At 37.0% G+C, this 13,131-nt stretch overlaps 1 protein-coding gene across 10 annotated transcripts in view; it reads left to right on the top strand.

Moving 5' to 3' along the window:
• Positions 1-13,131, top strand: part of LOC110827005 (par-3 family cell polarity regulator) — a 77,314-nt gene that overhangs the window by 53,296 nt on the left and 10,887 nt on the right. For 7 of the 10 annotated variants that reach the window (XM_087353449.1, XM_087353437.1, XM_087353419.1 and 4 more), the window contains 17 exons: positions 271-474; positions 1,318-1,629; positions 2,162-2,538; positions 2,664-2,867; positions 3,023-3,201; positions 3,976-4,202; positions 4,556-4,747; positions 5,981-6,088; positions 6,786-6,888; positions 6,987-7,206; positions 7,743-7,900; positions 8,050-8,229; positions 8,901-9,159; positions 9,429-9,584; positions 9,861-9,986; positions 10,301-10,389; positions 12,268-12,363. In XM_087353449.1, the coding sequence (XP_087209575.1) occupies positions 271-474; positions 1,318-1,629; positions 2,162-2,538; positions 2,664-2,867; positions 3,023-3,201; positions 3,976-4,202; positions 4,556-4,747; positions 5,981-6,088; positions 6,786-6,888; positions 6,987-7,206; positions 7,743-7,900; positions 8,050-8,229; positions 8,901-9,159; positions 9,429-9,584; positions 9,861-9,986; positions 10,301-10,389; positions 12,268-12,363 (3,190 nt within the window). The remainder of the gene's footprint in view (positions 1-270; positions 475-1,317; positions 1,630-2,161; positions 2,539-2,663; positions 2,868-3,022; positions 3,202-3,975; positions 4,203-4,555; positions 4,748-5,980; positions 6,089-6,785; positions 6,889-6,986; positions 7,207-7,742; positions 7,901-8,049; positions 8,230-8,900; positions 9,160-9,428; positions 9,585-9,860; positions 9,987-10,300; positions 10,390-12,267; positions 12,364-13,131) is intronic. The other 3 variants (XM_087353421.1, XM_087353443.1, XM_087353434.1) reach the window with 3 other exon arrangements.

The raw sequence follows: 13,131 nt of genomic DNA, 5'->3' as shown, positions 1-13,131 counted from the left end.
AATGATGACATTGTAATTAAGTATTACGTCTAGTTCAAGCAATATGAATTTACATGTCTACATTATATGCGTACAGGGTTGTCATTCTTTTACAAAATTTACTTTATATTTTTATGAACTTTGTATTTTTCACTGGTAACTGTGTTTTGGGAATTTAAAATTTGTATCGTTTTGGTACCTGAAAAAATGCCTAGTAATGAATGCACATCAGGCATGCCCCCGTTGGCAAATGATTGATGAGATTTTCCCATCTGTTTCTCTTTGTTACAGTCAACAGATTCATGGGTGGTTGTCCACAACTTGCAGTCACAGTCAGATGGAGGAATTCTTGACCCTGATGACCGTCTCAATGATGTGGCGGATGACCGTGAGCAGATCATTGCAAACTTTGAAGATGGTGATGGACAGCATCACGGAGGGGGTGATGGTGCTAGTGGGAGCTCTGTTGGTACGGGCAGTCCGGACATCTTCCAGGTTTGTACTCTGTGTCTTGTTTGTGGGGATATTTGGTCTGCAAAATCAGTTCTGCAAAGTGCATCCATGTGGAGACTGTTATAGTGTGTCAAAATTAGTTTTGTGGGTTGTAACACTGTGTACATGTAGGTAGATACCAGGATTTTGGAAGAATATACTGCCCTAACGTCCAGCATCAGCAGCTCCACCATTATTAGAACTTCAAATCTCATATATTGTGTGTGCTAATTTTATTGTTGATCCCAGTGGTCCGATATGACTAACATACTTCACATAAAGCTAAAAACCCTTCTGTTCCTGCTACCTCTTCAACATAGGCTGATCTTTACCCCGGTCCTTAACACACATTTGCGCGCGCAAATGCACACACACTTCATTGGTATCTCTGATGCAACAGAAATATTAAAACTGTTAAGCACACTTTCGAAGTATACTAGAATATGTGTGAGTGGGCAGAGAAGAAAGGGAGGCTGAACAGGGAAGTAGTATGAGAAGAGAGTAGATCGCCATGAAAGCAAATGAGTAGAATACAAATTGTTTTCATTACCATCTTACAGAATAAATGTAACTGCATTGTACTCCAGGGAGAGAAAACAGAACAGAAAATGTTACTTTGTACATGTGGCAACACTGGAAGAAAAAAACATCAGACAACACACCCTGTTCTTAATGCTGGATGCACCACAGTAAGATAATGTGTGTTCAGTTTTTTAAACTGTAAACAGAAGCATTTGTATTTTCCTATGCTGATTTCTCTGGGTACAATTACTTATATGCTTACAATATTGTAATCCAGCCTTGTGTGTATATTAAGGTCCATTGTCCTCCGCTGTCCCTTTTCAGAGTGAAAATTCAAAATTTCAGCCATTGTCTCGGACTGACATTGAGGTGACGGGCGAGCAGATTGCATCAGGTTTGATAGCAGCACCGCTTCAAGTTCGAAGGGGTAGTGAACCTGCATTGAACCAGCTGGTACCAGCTGTAGGAGGTGTGCCACCCCCTGTACCTGGTACCGGCACTACCGGTTGTGCCAGCGCAGGAAGTGGTTCTGGTGCTGCCTCTGCTGCAACAGATCCTTCCAAAAGATGGTCAGCGACTCCAATTATAGTGGATGACGAAGATGAAGTGAAGGAGAAGCGATCCTCTCACCGGAAGGTGAGCTAGTGAAATAGGGCTGAACCCTCAATAAATGGCAGCATTGAGATTTATTTCCCATATTTTCAGTTCAAGTTAAATTGTTGTTATTATTTTCCATGACCAGTTTAAAGTGATTTGTTTTGCATTAATATAGAATTTTCTGTAAATTAAAAAATTATGTATTCTAGCAATCAAGGCTTGTATTATGTTGATAACTTGTACTAATAGACTTGCTTCAATGTTATAATTTTTTAAATATTGATGTTAACATGTTGGCAACCCCATTAAATCTGTTTCCTCTTAAATTAATTTGTAGGTAGAGTGATCAGATATCTAACAAATATAATGATATTGATAGATCATGATGCAACAGTGATGTATGAAAGGAACAGTAGGAGAGGGGCCAATAAACTGAAAGAACAGATTTGAAGAAGTTCCCACACTTCGTAGTTTGAAGTTAAATGTGCAGAAACCATTTAAATTTAGAATGTTGCAGCACATTGGTTGGGAAGCATTAGTGTAACAAATGAAAATTCTTAACTTGGTACAGGAGGGGAGTCGTGGTGGAAAGCTCGGTAATGGCTACCTCTCTTCTGATTGGTCGTGCTTGGAGAAGGTCACTGATGAAGAAGAGCGTTCATCCTCGGGATTCACTCGATTTGTACGTGATGGCTCAAACCGTTTGTCAATGCAGTTCCTCGGTGATGGAGCAGGAGGATTCAGGTGGGCTGATGCAGCTGAAACAGCAGCCATCACATCGGGACCTGCTGTTAGAGGTCAGTCGAAATCTCTGCCAAGAGATCATCGAAGAAAAGAGCCACTAGGACAAGCAAATTCTACAAGTCCTGTTCTTCGTACAGCACATCACCACAGCCATAGTCACGTGGTCCACGATTCTGATATCGAAGATGACCTCAATTCTGAAAGGTGAGCCAAGAGCTTTATTGCTTCTAGAGTAACTTGCCCTTATATTTGTGTCAGGCCTTTAAGTTACAAGCTATGTATATACTGAAAGTTCAGTACACAAATATTTATTTTTCTGTTGGTATCAGCGTGGAGTACGTAGTCATGCACAATGAGAGTGGGCCACTGGGAATCCATGTTGTGCCAGATTACGATCGCCTGGGTAAAGATCGTGGGCTGTTGGTGCAGGGTATTGAACCAGGTGGACGGATAGACCGAGATGGCCGATTAGTAGTGTATGATCGAATTATTGAGATCAATGGCCAGAACTTGCTCAACATGCCCTTTCAAAGGTAAGACATGATGGATAAATGTATGTTGTTTTAGATATTTATACAAATAGTTGAATCCAAATGTGGGATCTGATGTATGTACCATAATGTCCTAAAAATAAATTATCATATGTAGTAAGTACAAAGTATCAGAATAACTGAGAACCCTTGCACAGGGTCCAGGAGATCTTCAAAGATTCCCTCCGTTGCCCAGAGCTGCAACTGAGGGTGATCAAACACCACAGTAGTGCCATGGATCACACCTTCAAGAAGCCTCCCCCTCCCGTCTTCCCACGCTCCATCAGAGGGCTTGATGACAGGGAGAACATCGCCATGGTTGAAGGGGAGGAGCGACGTAAGTTGATATTTACTGGTTCCCATTCTTATGCGGAGTATGTTTTTAAGAAAAATCTGCTTATTACACATATCTGTAGGACCTGTAATTTGTAGTAATAAATGGTTTCAACTGTAACATAAATCACTACAATGGCTACTGTAATTGATGAAACTATCAGTCCATAACTGAAATGAGAGAGTACCATTTCCATGTTCCAAATTATACTGTCATTATCATCTCACAAGGCCATTTTTATATAGGATGAAAGACTATTTGCTAGAAACAAAATTAATAGAAATGTGTATTTTATTTAAAATATTTGTCTTTAAATTTTAGTTCACAGATTTTAGTTGGAGCAAAAGTCCCTATCAATATTTAATAATTTTATGAGAGAAAATAAATATTGTGGTATTTATTATATTTATAAGCTTCCATTATTTATTTTCTGCATTAATTTTATTTTCGTACTGTCGGATCATTCCCTTGAATGAAATTTTTTTGGGAAAATTCTCTTTTATAAAAATAGGTTATGCAGTTTGAATACCGAGGATTCCTAACATTAAAAATAATATTTTAAAATCATTCCTATTTTCCAGTGCTAAGATTGTTGGTCTTAATTTCATACAGATGGTTTACATTGGTATCAAAACAATGGATGTTGCACATGTATTAAACACATACATGTTATTGCAGAAAGAGAGGTTGGTCTGCTACAGTTTAAAGTGGATGCCATGTTCCTAGTGGATCTTTACAGTAGTCACTTGTTCTTTATGTTGATATATTACATTGCAGCAGAGAGTATGAGGACAAAGATTGCAACTGTCTCTCCAACTAAGAAGGTCTCCCCTGCTCCTCGTAATACAGCAACCAGCTTACAGACTGCCAACACAAGGAAAATTGGTCGCAAAATTGAATTAGAATTGACCAAAGGGGTGTACGGCCTTGGCTTCAGTATTACAACAAGGGACAATCCTGCAGGCGGCAACTGTCCTATATACATCAAAAACATCCTGCCAAAAGTAAGAATGTAGTGTAAAAAGTAAACTGGAGTTTCTATGCTGAAAATATCAAAGTCAGCCATTGGACATAACCCTGATCCCATTCAATGCATGTCACATATGAAATTACTAACCTGTCACACTCAACGTTCACAATGTGTACCACTATTCTTTACTATACCAAGTGGTACAATTGTCTGAAACAAATAAAATCCACATAACAACATATATCATTAATCTCGCATATCGCACTTTGTTGAAATCCATTAAGCTGTATAGGAAGAAAAACTTTGAGATTGACCAGCAGACTGTCTCCATTTTCTGCGTTCACTTTTGTACTGAGTTAAAGCCAAGAGCTGGTTTGTTGTTGCCAGGGTGCAGCAGTTGAGGATGGAAGACTGAAGCCTGGAGACAGGCTTCTAGAGGTGAATGGAGTCGAAATGACTGGCAAGACACAATCAGAAGCTGTTTCAGTTCTACGTAATGCTCCACAAGGCAGCAAGGTGTCTATAGTTGTGTCCCGTCAGGAAGATTCCAGCACAAGTCCTAGACTGCCCCGACAAATCGTATGTATTACCTGCGTGAAATATTTTTATTCTTGGGTCGAATACATAATCATGTGAATAAAAAAGGCATATCAACAAACCCTGTTAATGCGAGTACACATTTTCCTTAATAATGGGGCATTTTGTGGATTGAATGACTAGTGCTGTATTGAAGTGTTCTCCGTTAGTAATTTGGCATTCTCAGTCCTTTTGACTTTCTATTTAAGTTGCCACAACCCATGTTTGTAATGTAAGGAATTCCTCTTTTGGCAGGAAGGGAATGTACTCTGCTATGGAATATTGTTCGTATGTGGCGGTGGCATTTGTGAGTTAATGTGTCTGTATGTTTATGTATAAATGTGACATATATACTGCTTATGATGCTTAGTTGTGGACACTTTCAGTTTAAAATGTGTTTCATTGTTTTATTTGTAGCATCTCTTGAATAATTCTTCTGATATAACTGGTTGTTTATCAAAGAGAAACAACAGAAATTAACTATAACAGTTGAATCACCTGGAACATACTGTCTCCATCTCCAAGCCTGAAATTGTATTTATTTTTCTGCAAAAATGTACATACATTCTTATGATAAGTGATACATCAAACCTGGTATATTTCTGATGACACATGAATTTTACTCAGAAAGCACCGTCTATTTGTGTATGTGAAGTGTGTTTTCCTATGTTGCTTCATATTAAGGTAATTCAAAAATTAAACGCATTTTAAGGCAATCACACGGTAGTTAAATGTATTAACTTCAACACATGGTACTGTGTATGGCTGTCCAAAACATCCATCATCAACACTTGCCCAATCTCCCTTGAATCTTTACACACATTTATGAATTTCACCTGGATCATACAGTTATCACCATACTAAACTATTTGCATTTGTTTGTAAATTTCACAAATTTTCGTACTCTTTGACCACAAAAATCAAATCACAGATAATTATTCTTCTTTGGTTCATTTTATCCTTGCAGCATCTATGTTAAATATTTCACAGGATTATCACTACTTAAAAACATTGAAAACCAAAGCGGTGACAAGTGAGGAAATGTTGCTATCATTTGTATCCACCATTCCATCTTTTTCAGTGCTGCCAACATCACTTTTGAGGTAAACTAAAATTGCTTTCATTTTTTGACTATGCCTTGTAATTATGTACTGTGCAGACTTACAAGTTTATCTCAGTGCTGTATTTCTGCTGAGCTTGATTTGTGGTGTGGTGTCTTGTGTTTGTGGTGTTTAGGTTGCTCCCGAATCAACAGGTAGTGACACTGGCTTCTCTCCAGAGGCATTCCAACAGAGCTGCAGTTTGCAAGAAAATCTGGTTTCGAGATCATCTCATATTCATGAGGTCTCTTTTCATGTATCATATATCACTAAAATTAACTCTTACAGTATCTGGATTGATTATATCAATGGGGAATTGGGATTAGTGTTGGGCTGTTGTAAAACAGTAAAGAATCTTATGGCTCAATAATTTGCAGGGAATTTATTGACTAGTGAAGTGACTTTTCTACTTCTCAAGAAGGACTCTACTGTTTGGAATTAGTATGTGAAATGTGGAGATCTAGGGATAAATATTTAAATTTTATTACAGAAGGAATTTTGTATAACTTTGGCTTTTGGGTGATAGCTGTTTCAGATGTTAGGTGTTCACCAATGTTTCAGCAAACATTGGAGTTGTCATTAACACCAGATATCTGATGCAGCTGTCACCCAAAAGCTGAAGTTATATGAACTCCAGCCACAAAAACCTATAGACAAGAAAGGATTTTCTTAAATAGCTGAATAACTTTGTTTCTCTGTCAGTTCAGGTCAGGTCAGTTAATGAATTCCTGCATTGCACAAAGCATTTGAAACATTCTCAATTTGTATAAATGTGAATTGTGAGCAGAGCTGTTTATCTTATTAAAATAAAAGTTACGAGTTTCTCTGTCACCAACAATACATCATTTAGTATTTAGTTTTGTAGGAATTGTAATTATCAAAGACTCTTTATTTTAAAATAACTTTGCTAAGTTAATTTAAATTTGTTCATGTTTCAATAGCCACCAGAGAAAGTGAACGATGATGGTATGGTGTTTCCATGGAAACATCGAGAAATTCTCACATTTGATATTCCAGTCCACGATACTGAGAAGGCTGGTCTAGGTTAGTAAAATTAATTTTGTTTCCATTTCTTGAAATCTGTATCAATATTATGTGATTAATTTTTTTTTTCTTTAAAAATTGTCTTCTTGAAATTACAGGAGTGAGTGTTAAAGGTAAAACATCTGCAAGTCATAGCATGAACCATGGTAATGGAAGCCCTGGTTCATCATCAGTAGACCTAGGGATCTTTGTGAAGAGTGTCCTACATGGAGGTGCAGCCTCCAGAGATCGTCGTCTCCGAACTAATGACCAACTTCTCAATGTGAATGGGATTTCTCTTCTTGCACAGTCCAACTCTGATGCCATGGAAACACTTAGGTCTGTGCCCAACATTTTAATATTTATCAGCCAATTGTACCAGCATTATGTTCATCTTTTATGTATAAATACAAAAATGTGGAGTTATTGGTTGTTAAAGCAGGTGGAACATATAGTTAGCACTCAGTGTTAAAGGGTCAGGTGGCCTTATGAGAATTTGTAGCAGAAATGTAACAGGTTTTCACTGTAAAATGCAGAGAATATTGGAAGTTTGCCATATCGACATGTTTAAGGAACATTTATGCAAAAACGGCTGTAATGTATACTTTCTATTAGCCATTTATGGGAGTGCTGACATTAACTATAAACAGTTATATTCTTACGGAGGATACAATATGTTGCAAGTCAAAGTGTTGGAAGATGGTTTGATCTTACACATTCTAACTATAAATATTATAACTCCCATGAACATATATTGTTATCCTGATGCAGTGGCTGTGGAACAAACCTCTATATAATTTTTAATATAGTTTAGGAACCTGGAGATGACCACAAGGGCTGATCTGTTCATGTTCTCATCATGTGGTGTATTCCAGGAGGGCAATGCTGCACACGGAAGGACCGATACCTGGTGTGATCTCCTTGACAATAGCCAGAAGAGCCTCGTCCCCTGGACCTCACAGCCTTAGCAATGGCCTCCAGCATTCTCAGTCAGGTCATGATTCTGTGTCCAGTCTCCTCACAAGTTCCTCAGGTAAATTGTGGATCAGATATTCACAGTGTGAAGCTTGATATGTGATGGAAGTGTAATTTTGTTAGATGACTTAACAAAATGCATCAGCCATCAAAATTTAAATTTATAAAGAGAATCGCTGTACACATTATCTGTGTTTGTTGTTTCAGGGACAGAGACGTCTGTGTGTATTAACAGCGTGAAGTCAGAAAATGAGGCATACACTCCAGATAACTCTGGTACAAGTGAAAATTCTGACAATACAGTGATCTTTTTACCCTATAAGGATGAAACTGATCATTCCAGAGAAAGCAGCCATCTAAGTGCCAAATCTTCTGACAACTGTCCAAGTAAGCCTAACATTGCAACCTTCTTCTTATTACCCATTACCAGACTGCTAATTCATGGACTATCTGACCATATTTCGTTTCTTCTTTTTTTTTTAGCGTTCATTACTCGTTGACTTCGTGAAGATTTGTGAAACTCAAGTTGGTGTACTTGTCACCCAGACTTTATTCTTTGCCCTTCCTGTCGGTCTTGTCTTATGTTTCACAGTTAATTCTGTGCAAGTGGATACCAGTGTTTTTGAGTAATGCTACATGGCATGACAAGCCATAAAACTAGAGTTGACATCTTTGCTACTTTGGGAATGTCAAATGATCTCCGATATTCCAAGAATGTTGTTGGCATGTAACATATTAGAGAAGGTAGTAATTGAAACCCTGTAGTCCACCAACAACACGCTGTGCTGCTGGTGTAGTTCAGTTCTAAATAATCATTAGATCCTCTTTTAGGCAGTCATCTTCAGACTCTTCATACTGTGAGGAAGAACGAATATGAAATCACTACAAATATGACATCAGTCCATTTTTTTATGAGGAACAGTTAAGATTGCAGTGCAGATTTGAACTTTCCTTATATAAGGAGCACGATTGGTTCTTAATATTAGATATAGGTAGATTAGATGTTATGTGCAGTAATCCACAGTAAATTTTCAGAGTCCATCTATTCTATTTTTCAGATAACGGAGAGAATGTTTCATCAAGAAATCCTGTTATTGATCGCCTAACGGGGCATGTGGCAACCCAGAACCCAAACCCCATGAGGAATGAAAGCTATTACCGAGCAACTCTTGAAACATGGAACGCTACAGTGCTGCTCAGTGGTGGGGCAGCTGATAAGCTGACTAGTCCAACGGTGAACTTGCCATCAGGAGAAATGGTGCTGATTGAGGAGGAGTACACACCACAAAACCTGCCTACAGTATCTCACTCCCACCGGTATGGCACTTCAGCTCTTCTTACAAATGCAAATGTTGGGTTTTGGTTAGCATACTGCTTTCATCTTCAGGGATGTGTTTTGAAACATTGCAATCTATCTTCAAATCTATACGTCATAAAATGTAGGTTTGGTTGAAAAGCCTTTATGGTGATGGCAAATCTGTTGAAACTGAATTATTGGAAATTTTACCATATTTTTAAAATGAACTTCTTGAAAAGCTATTGATATGTTAAGTTAGATGAGTGTGTGCTGCTGGTTGTTCTTGTAGGATAGGCAAGTCTTTACCAGAGAAGGCACCGCCATGTCAGAGAGGTGCGGCAGAACCAGATGGAAGGGGTGGTCTGACAGGAACATTTTCAAGTGGTGGCCCGGCATCTGATCAAAGCAGCGACATACATGCAGCAGATATAACCTATGCAAGCCAGTAAGGAAATGAAGTTTTCAAGAACTTCAAGCTCAACATGTTATTTTTTAAATGCGGCAACTGGCTTACAAATGTTAATAATTTGTAGTAACTGTTGCAATGTAACACACTAAAATTTCCTGTGCCTTATCCAGTGCATTAAACCATAGTGTGTAAAGGGGATTTTAATTATTTGGTCTGAAAGCATCAGATACAGTGAAATTAAATGATGCAGTGAAGGAACAAATAATGTATGAATTAGGTTTTATTTACATGGATTTTTTTTATCATGCTTAGACTATCACTGGAGGAAGCAGCTGGCTTCACAAGGGATGCTTTTGGACGGCAAAGTATGTCTGAGAAGCGTCATGCAACCTTGGATGCAAAACACACTGATACATACCAGCGCAACAAGAAGCTTAGGTTGGTTTGTTTGTGTATTTTCCAAATCCAAGTCCAAATTTGGAATTTCATGTGGAATAGTAGTACCTATTGTCTAGTGTGGACAAATCAGAATGACTTGATGAATTTCAGTAAGGACGCAATATTAATTGTAATGAAACTCTGGTAGGATTTGAGGTTTTCACATTACTGAGTCTGCAGATGGCTGTCTTATGGGTTATAGTGGCAAGTAGACTGGTAAAAGTTTACCATTGTTTCAGTGGTTTTTGCTGCCACCAACATCGCCCTGATGATGGAGGCAGCAGTTGGTAAAATCAAAATCTGTTTGTTTGTAGAGAGGAGCGAGAGAGATTGCGACACATGCAGCTCCAGCAGCAACAGCTTAATGACCAAAAGAGGGCAGAATTACAGGTTAAGAATAGAGGTAAGATAGAAGACATTCTGGAAAAGACTAACAGTGCATGCTTATCTTCATTTGTTTCAGTTTGTCTACTGAGGTTAGCAGGAACTATTAATTATGATATATGCTATTTAGTGATACATTTCTGTGCACAATTACAATGGCTACATTACATTTGTCAGCTATAATCTTAAAGTTTTTGCCATCGCCATGTTTTCAATTGACGACATGGAATGTGCAAGTATATGTTGTATCTCCATGTGCAAAACTTTGCTCCCATAGATAGCTTTAATGGATCATTAGCTATTGCCATAAAACTGAAAGCTAAATGGAATATTTTACTTGGTTTCCATGTAGTGGCATAATATTAATACTGAGCTTCATTAAAGTTTGTGCACTGGAACATATTGATGACAATGTCCCAGATTTCGCCACCAAAAAATGCACATATAATTATCATTTAATACAGGTGGCAAAGAAGCAAATGTTTTTGTTAATTGATAAGAAAATCCACTAACTTTTTTTTAACATGTATGTATAATAAAATGTTTTCAAATTTTAATCAATCTTTATTATTTCTGTGAGACAACAAACTGCAGCAAACATGTTGCAGATTGTTCTGACTTATATGTACTTTGGTGGAGGGAAGGAACTGTGTCACTTTATAGTAGAATGATGTTAATTAACTGTTCTTGTAGAAGTAGAACCCTGATTAAAAAGCAGAATTAAAGTAATTAGTAATGGGCTAACTTTAAGGGTGTAAGAATGAAGTTGATAAGGGCATACAATATTTTATTTTTAACCCATAATATTACAAGTATTTTGCCACATTAAAAACTTAACTTTCTTAGTTTTACGCACTGAATATTATGTAAATATTTCTATTATCTGTTTCATAGTGAAAATATTTTCTTAAATTTTATATTGTGACATTTCAGCTGGTCTATTTTTCGGTTGGTGTATTGTACAGGTGCTGAATCAATGTTCTACTTTATGTAAACAATGGTGTCAGTATTATGTAAGATTCTATTTATTGTAGATACTTCGGAAATTGATAAAAATGTTTAATCTGTTAACATATTTTCCATTCTATAAAATGCATGGTCATTTTAATGCCTTCTTTGCACCCAGTGCATAAAGGGAATAAATACATAATAGGAAAGTCACATCTTTCTGTCCAACCATGTGTTTCACCTTTTAAACTACATAAACATTTTTTTTTAAAAAAATATGCTGACGTCTACACTGACAGCTGTCATATAAATGTTTGTCTATATGGTAACACTGTAACCCCAACTGTAAATGATGGACAGACCATTGAACATTCGCACATCTGCTTCATGTTTTGGAGGTCCTAGGTTCAAAACTTGACCTGGATTTTAAAATTGGAGAAACAAATATGGCATGTCGGTCCAAAATTTTTTGAGCCTAAATGACATTGCTTTTGATTTTGCACTAAAAATATAACACCCTGTTTCTTGCCCCATGTTTTCACATAGATGATCAATCTAGTGCACTCCAAATTATTGTTAACAGCTTTAGTTTTTATGGGTTGCCATGAGTTATGAAGTGTGTGTTACATTAGCTTATGATGGATTTGTGAAGCCCATAAATTTACAAGTTATTAAAGATATGAAAATTTGTATGTCCTACTTCCATCGTGATTGTACCTAAGCGTGATCTGTTTTAAATTGTTTTTATTTCCTGTGTTTCTACTTTGTATGTTTATTGGGACGGATGAGGATGTAATGTTAAATGAACTAACAAAGTTCGTTATCTGTGTGTCTGACCTAAGTACTTCGTTATTAAATGTTTTTCATTTATTATTAACACGTAATATCTACTTTGATTTGTAAATTGCTGTACAGAGCATTGAAAAATGTTCTCTTCATCTGTTTTTAGTGAAACCAAACCGGGAAATAATAGCATCCAGTATGATTCGAGCCAACTCAATAGAATCTATAATTAGTGTAACTCGATCACAAGCTGACTCAGAAAGTACGTACTGGTTTGGTCCTGTTTTTCTCATTTTCAGTCTCATTAGAGTTTATTTTCTGTATGATCAGTATATATATATGAGTATATAATAGCAGATCAGAGTTTTATGTATAGTTCTGTTACGATGACAGCTTGTTATAAGTTAGAATCAGTATTCTTTGATTTTAGGCAAATTTAATAGTAACTAATTTGAGAATAACTTTACAATGATGTTGGGCCACCCGCTACTTTAGTGTTTCTGCAATTAATCATCTGAGTAATGTATTTTTGTACAATACAGAGATGGAGGTATAAGCAAAGGAATGACTCTGTAAAGGTGACCCAAAGTTATTTATATGCGAGACACTGTGTCTTGGGACTTTCCATTGACTGATATTTTTTTGTGTTATGTTACAAGTCAGTTATCCCAACAGAAGAATTGAAATAAGTACATAAACTTTTCAGTTTGTAATCTAATATCATTAGGGTGTTCAAGTAAAAGGGAATGAGATGGGCAGGACATGTAGCTCACACAGGGTAAACTACTGCATACAAAATGCTGGTGGTAAACATCATAGAAGATTTGGTTTGTGGTCTTGTAGGTTGTTTCAGGCATTTTTGAGGAACTTTTTGCCCTCCTCAGGTCTTGTATAATAGTACGAGACTGCTTTTGAAATCCATTTCAGTAGAACGTTGGTGATAAAGGACTATAAGTTATGAATATGTATAGTAGATTCATCTTGATCAGGATAATGTCTACTAGTATGTGGGCTTTCGTTATTATGGCAG

Source organism: Zootermopsis nevadensis, unplaced genomic scaffold (assembly GCF_977971745.1).
Source record: "Zootermopsis nevadensis isolate Lab colony 2312 unplaced genomic scaffold, Znev_1.0 Znev_ptg000002l, whole genome shotgun sequence".
NCBI classification, from domain to species: Eukaryota; Metazoa; Arthropoda; class Insecta; order Blattodea; family Termopsidae; genus Zootermopsis; species Zootermopsis nevadensis.
This window is presented reverse-complemented; position numbering and strand designations above follow the sequence as displayed.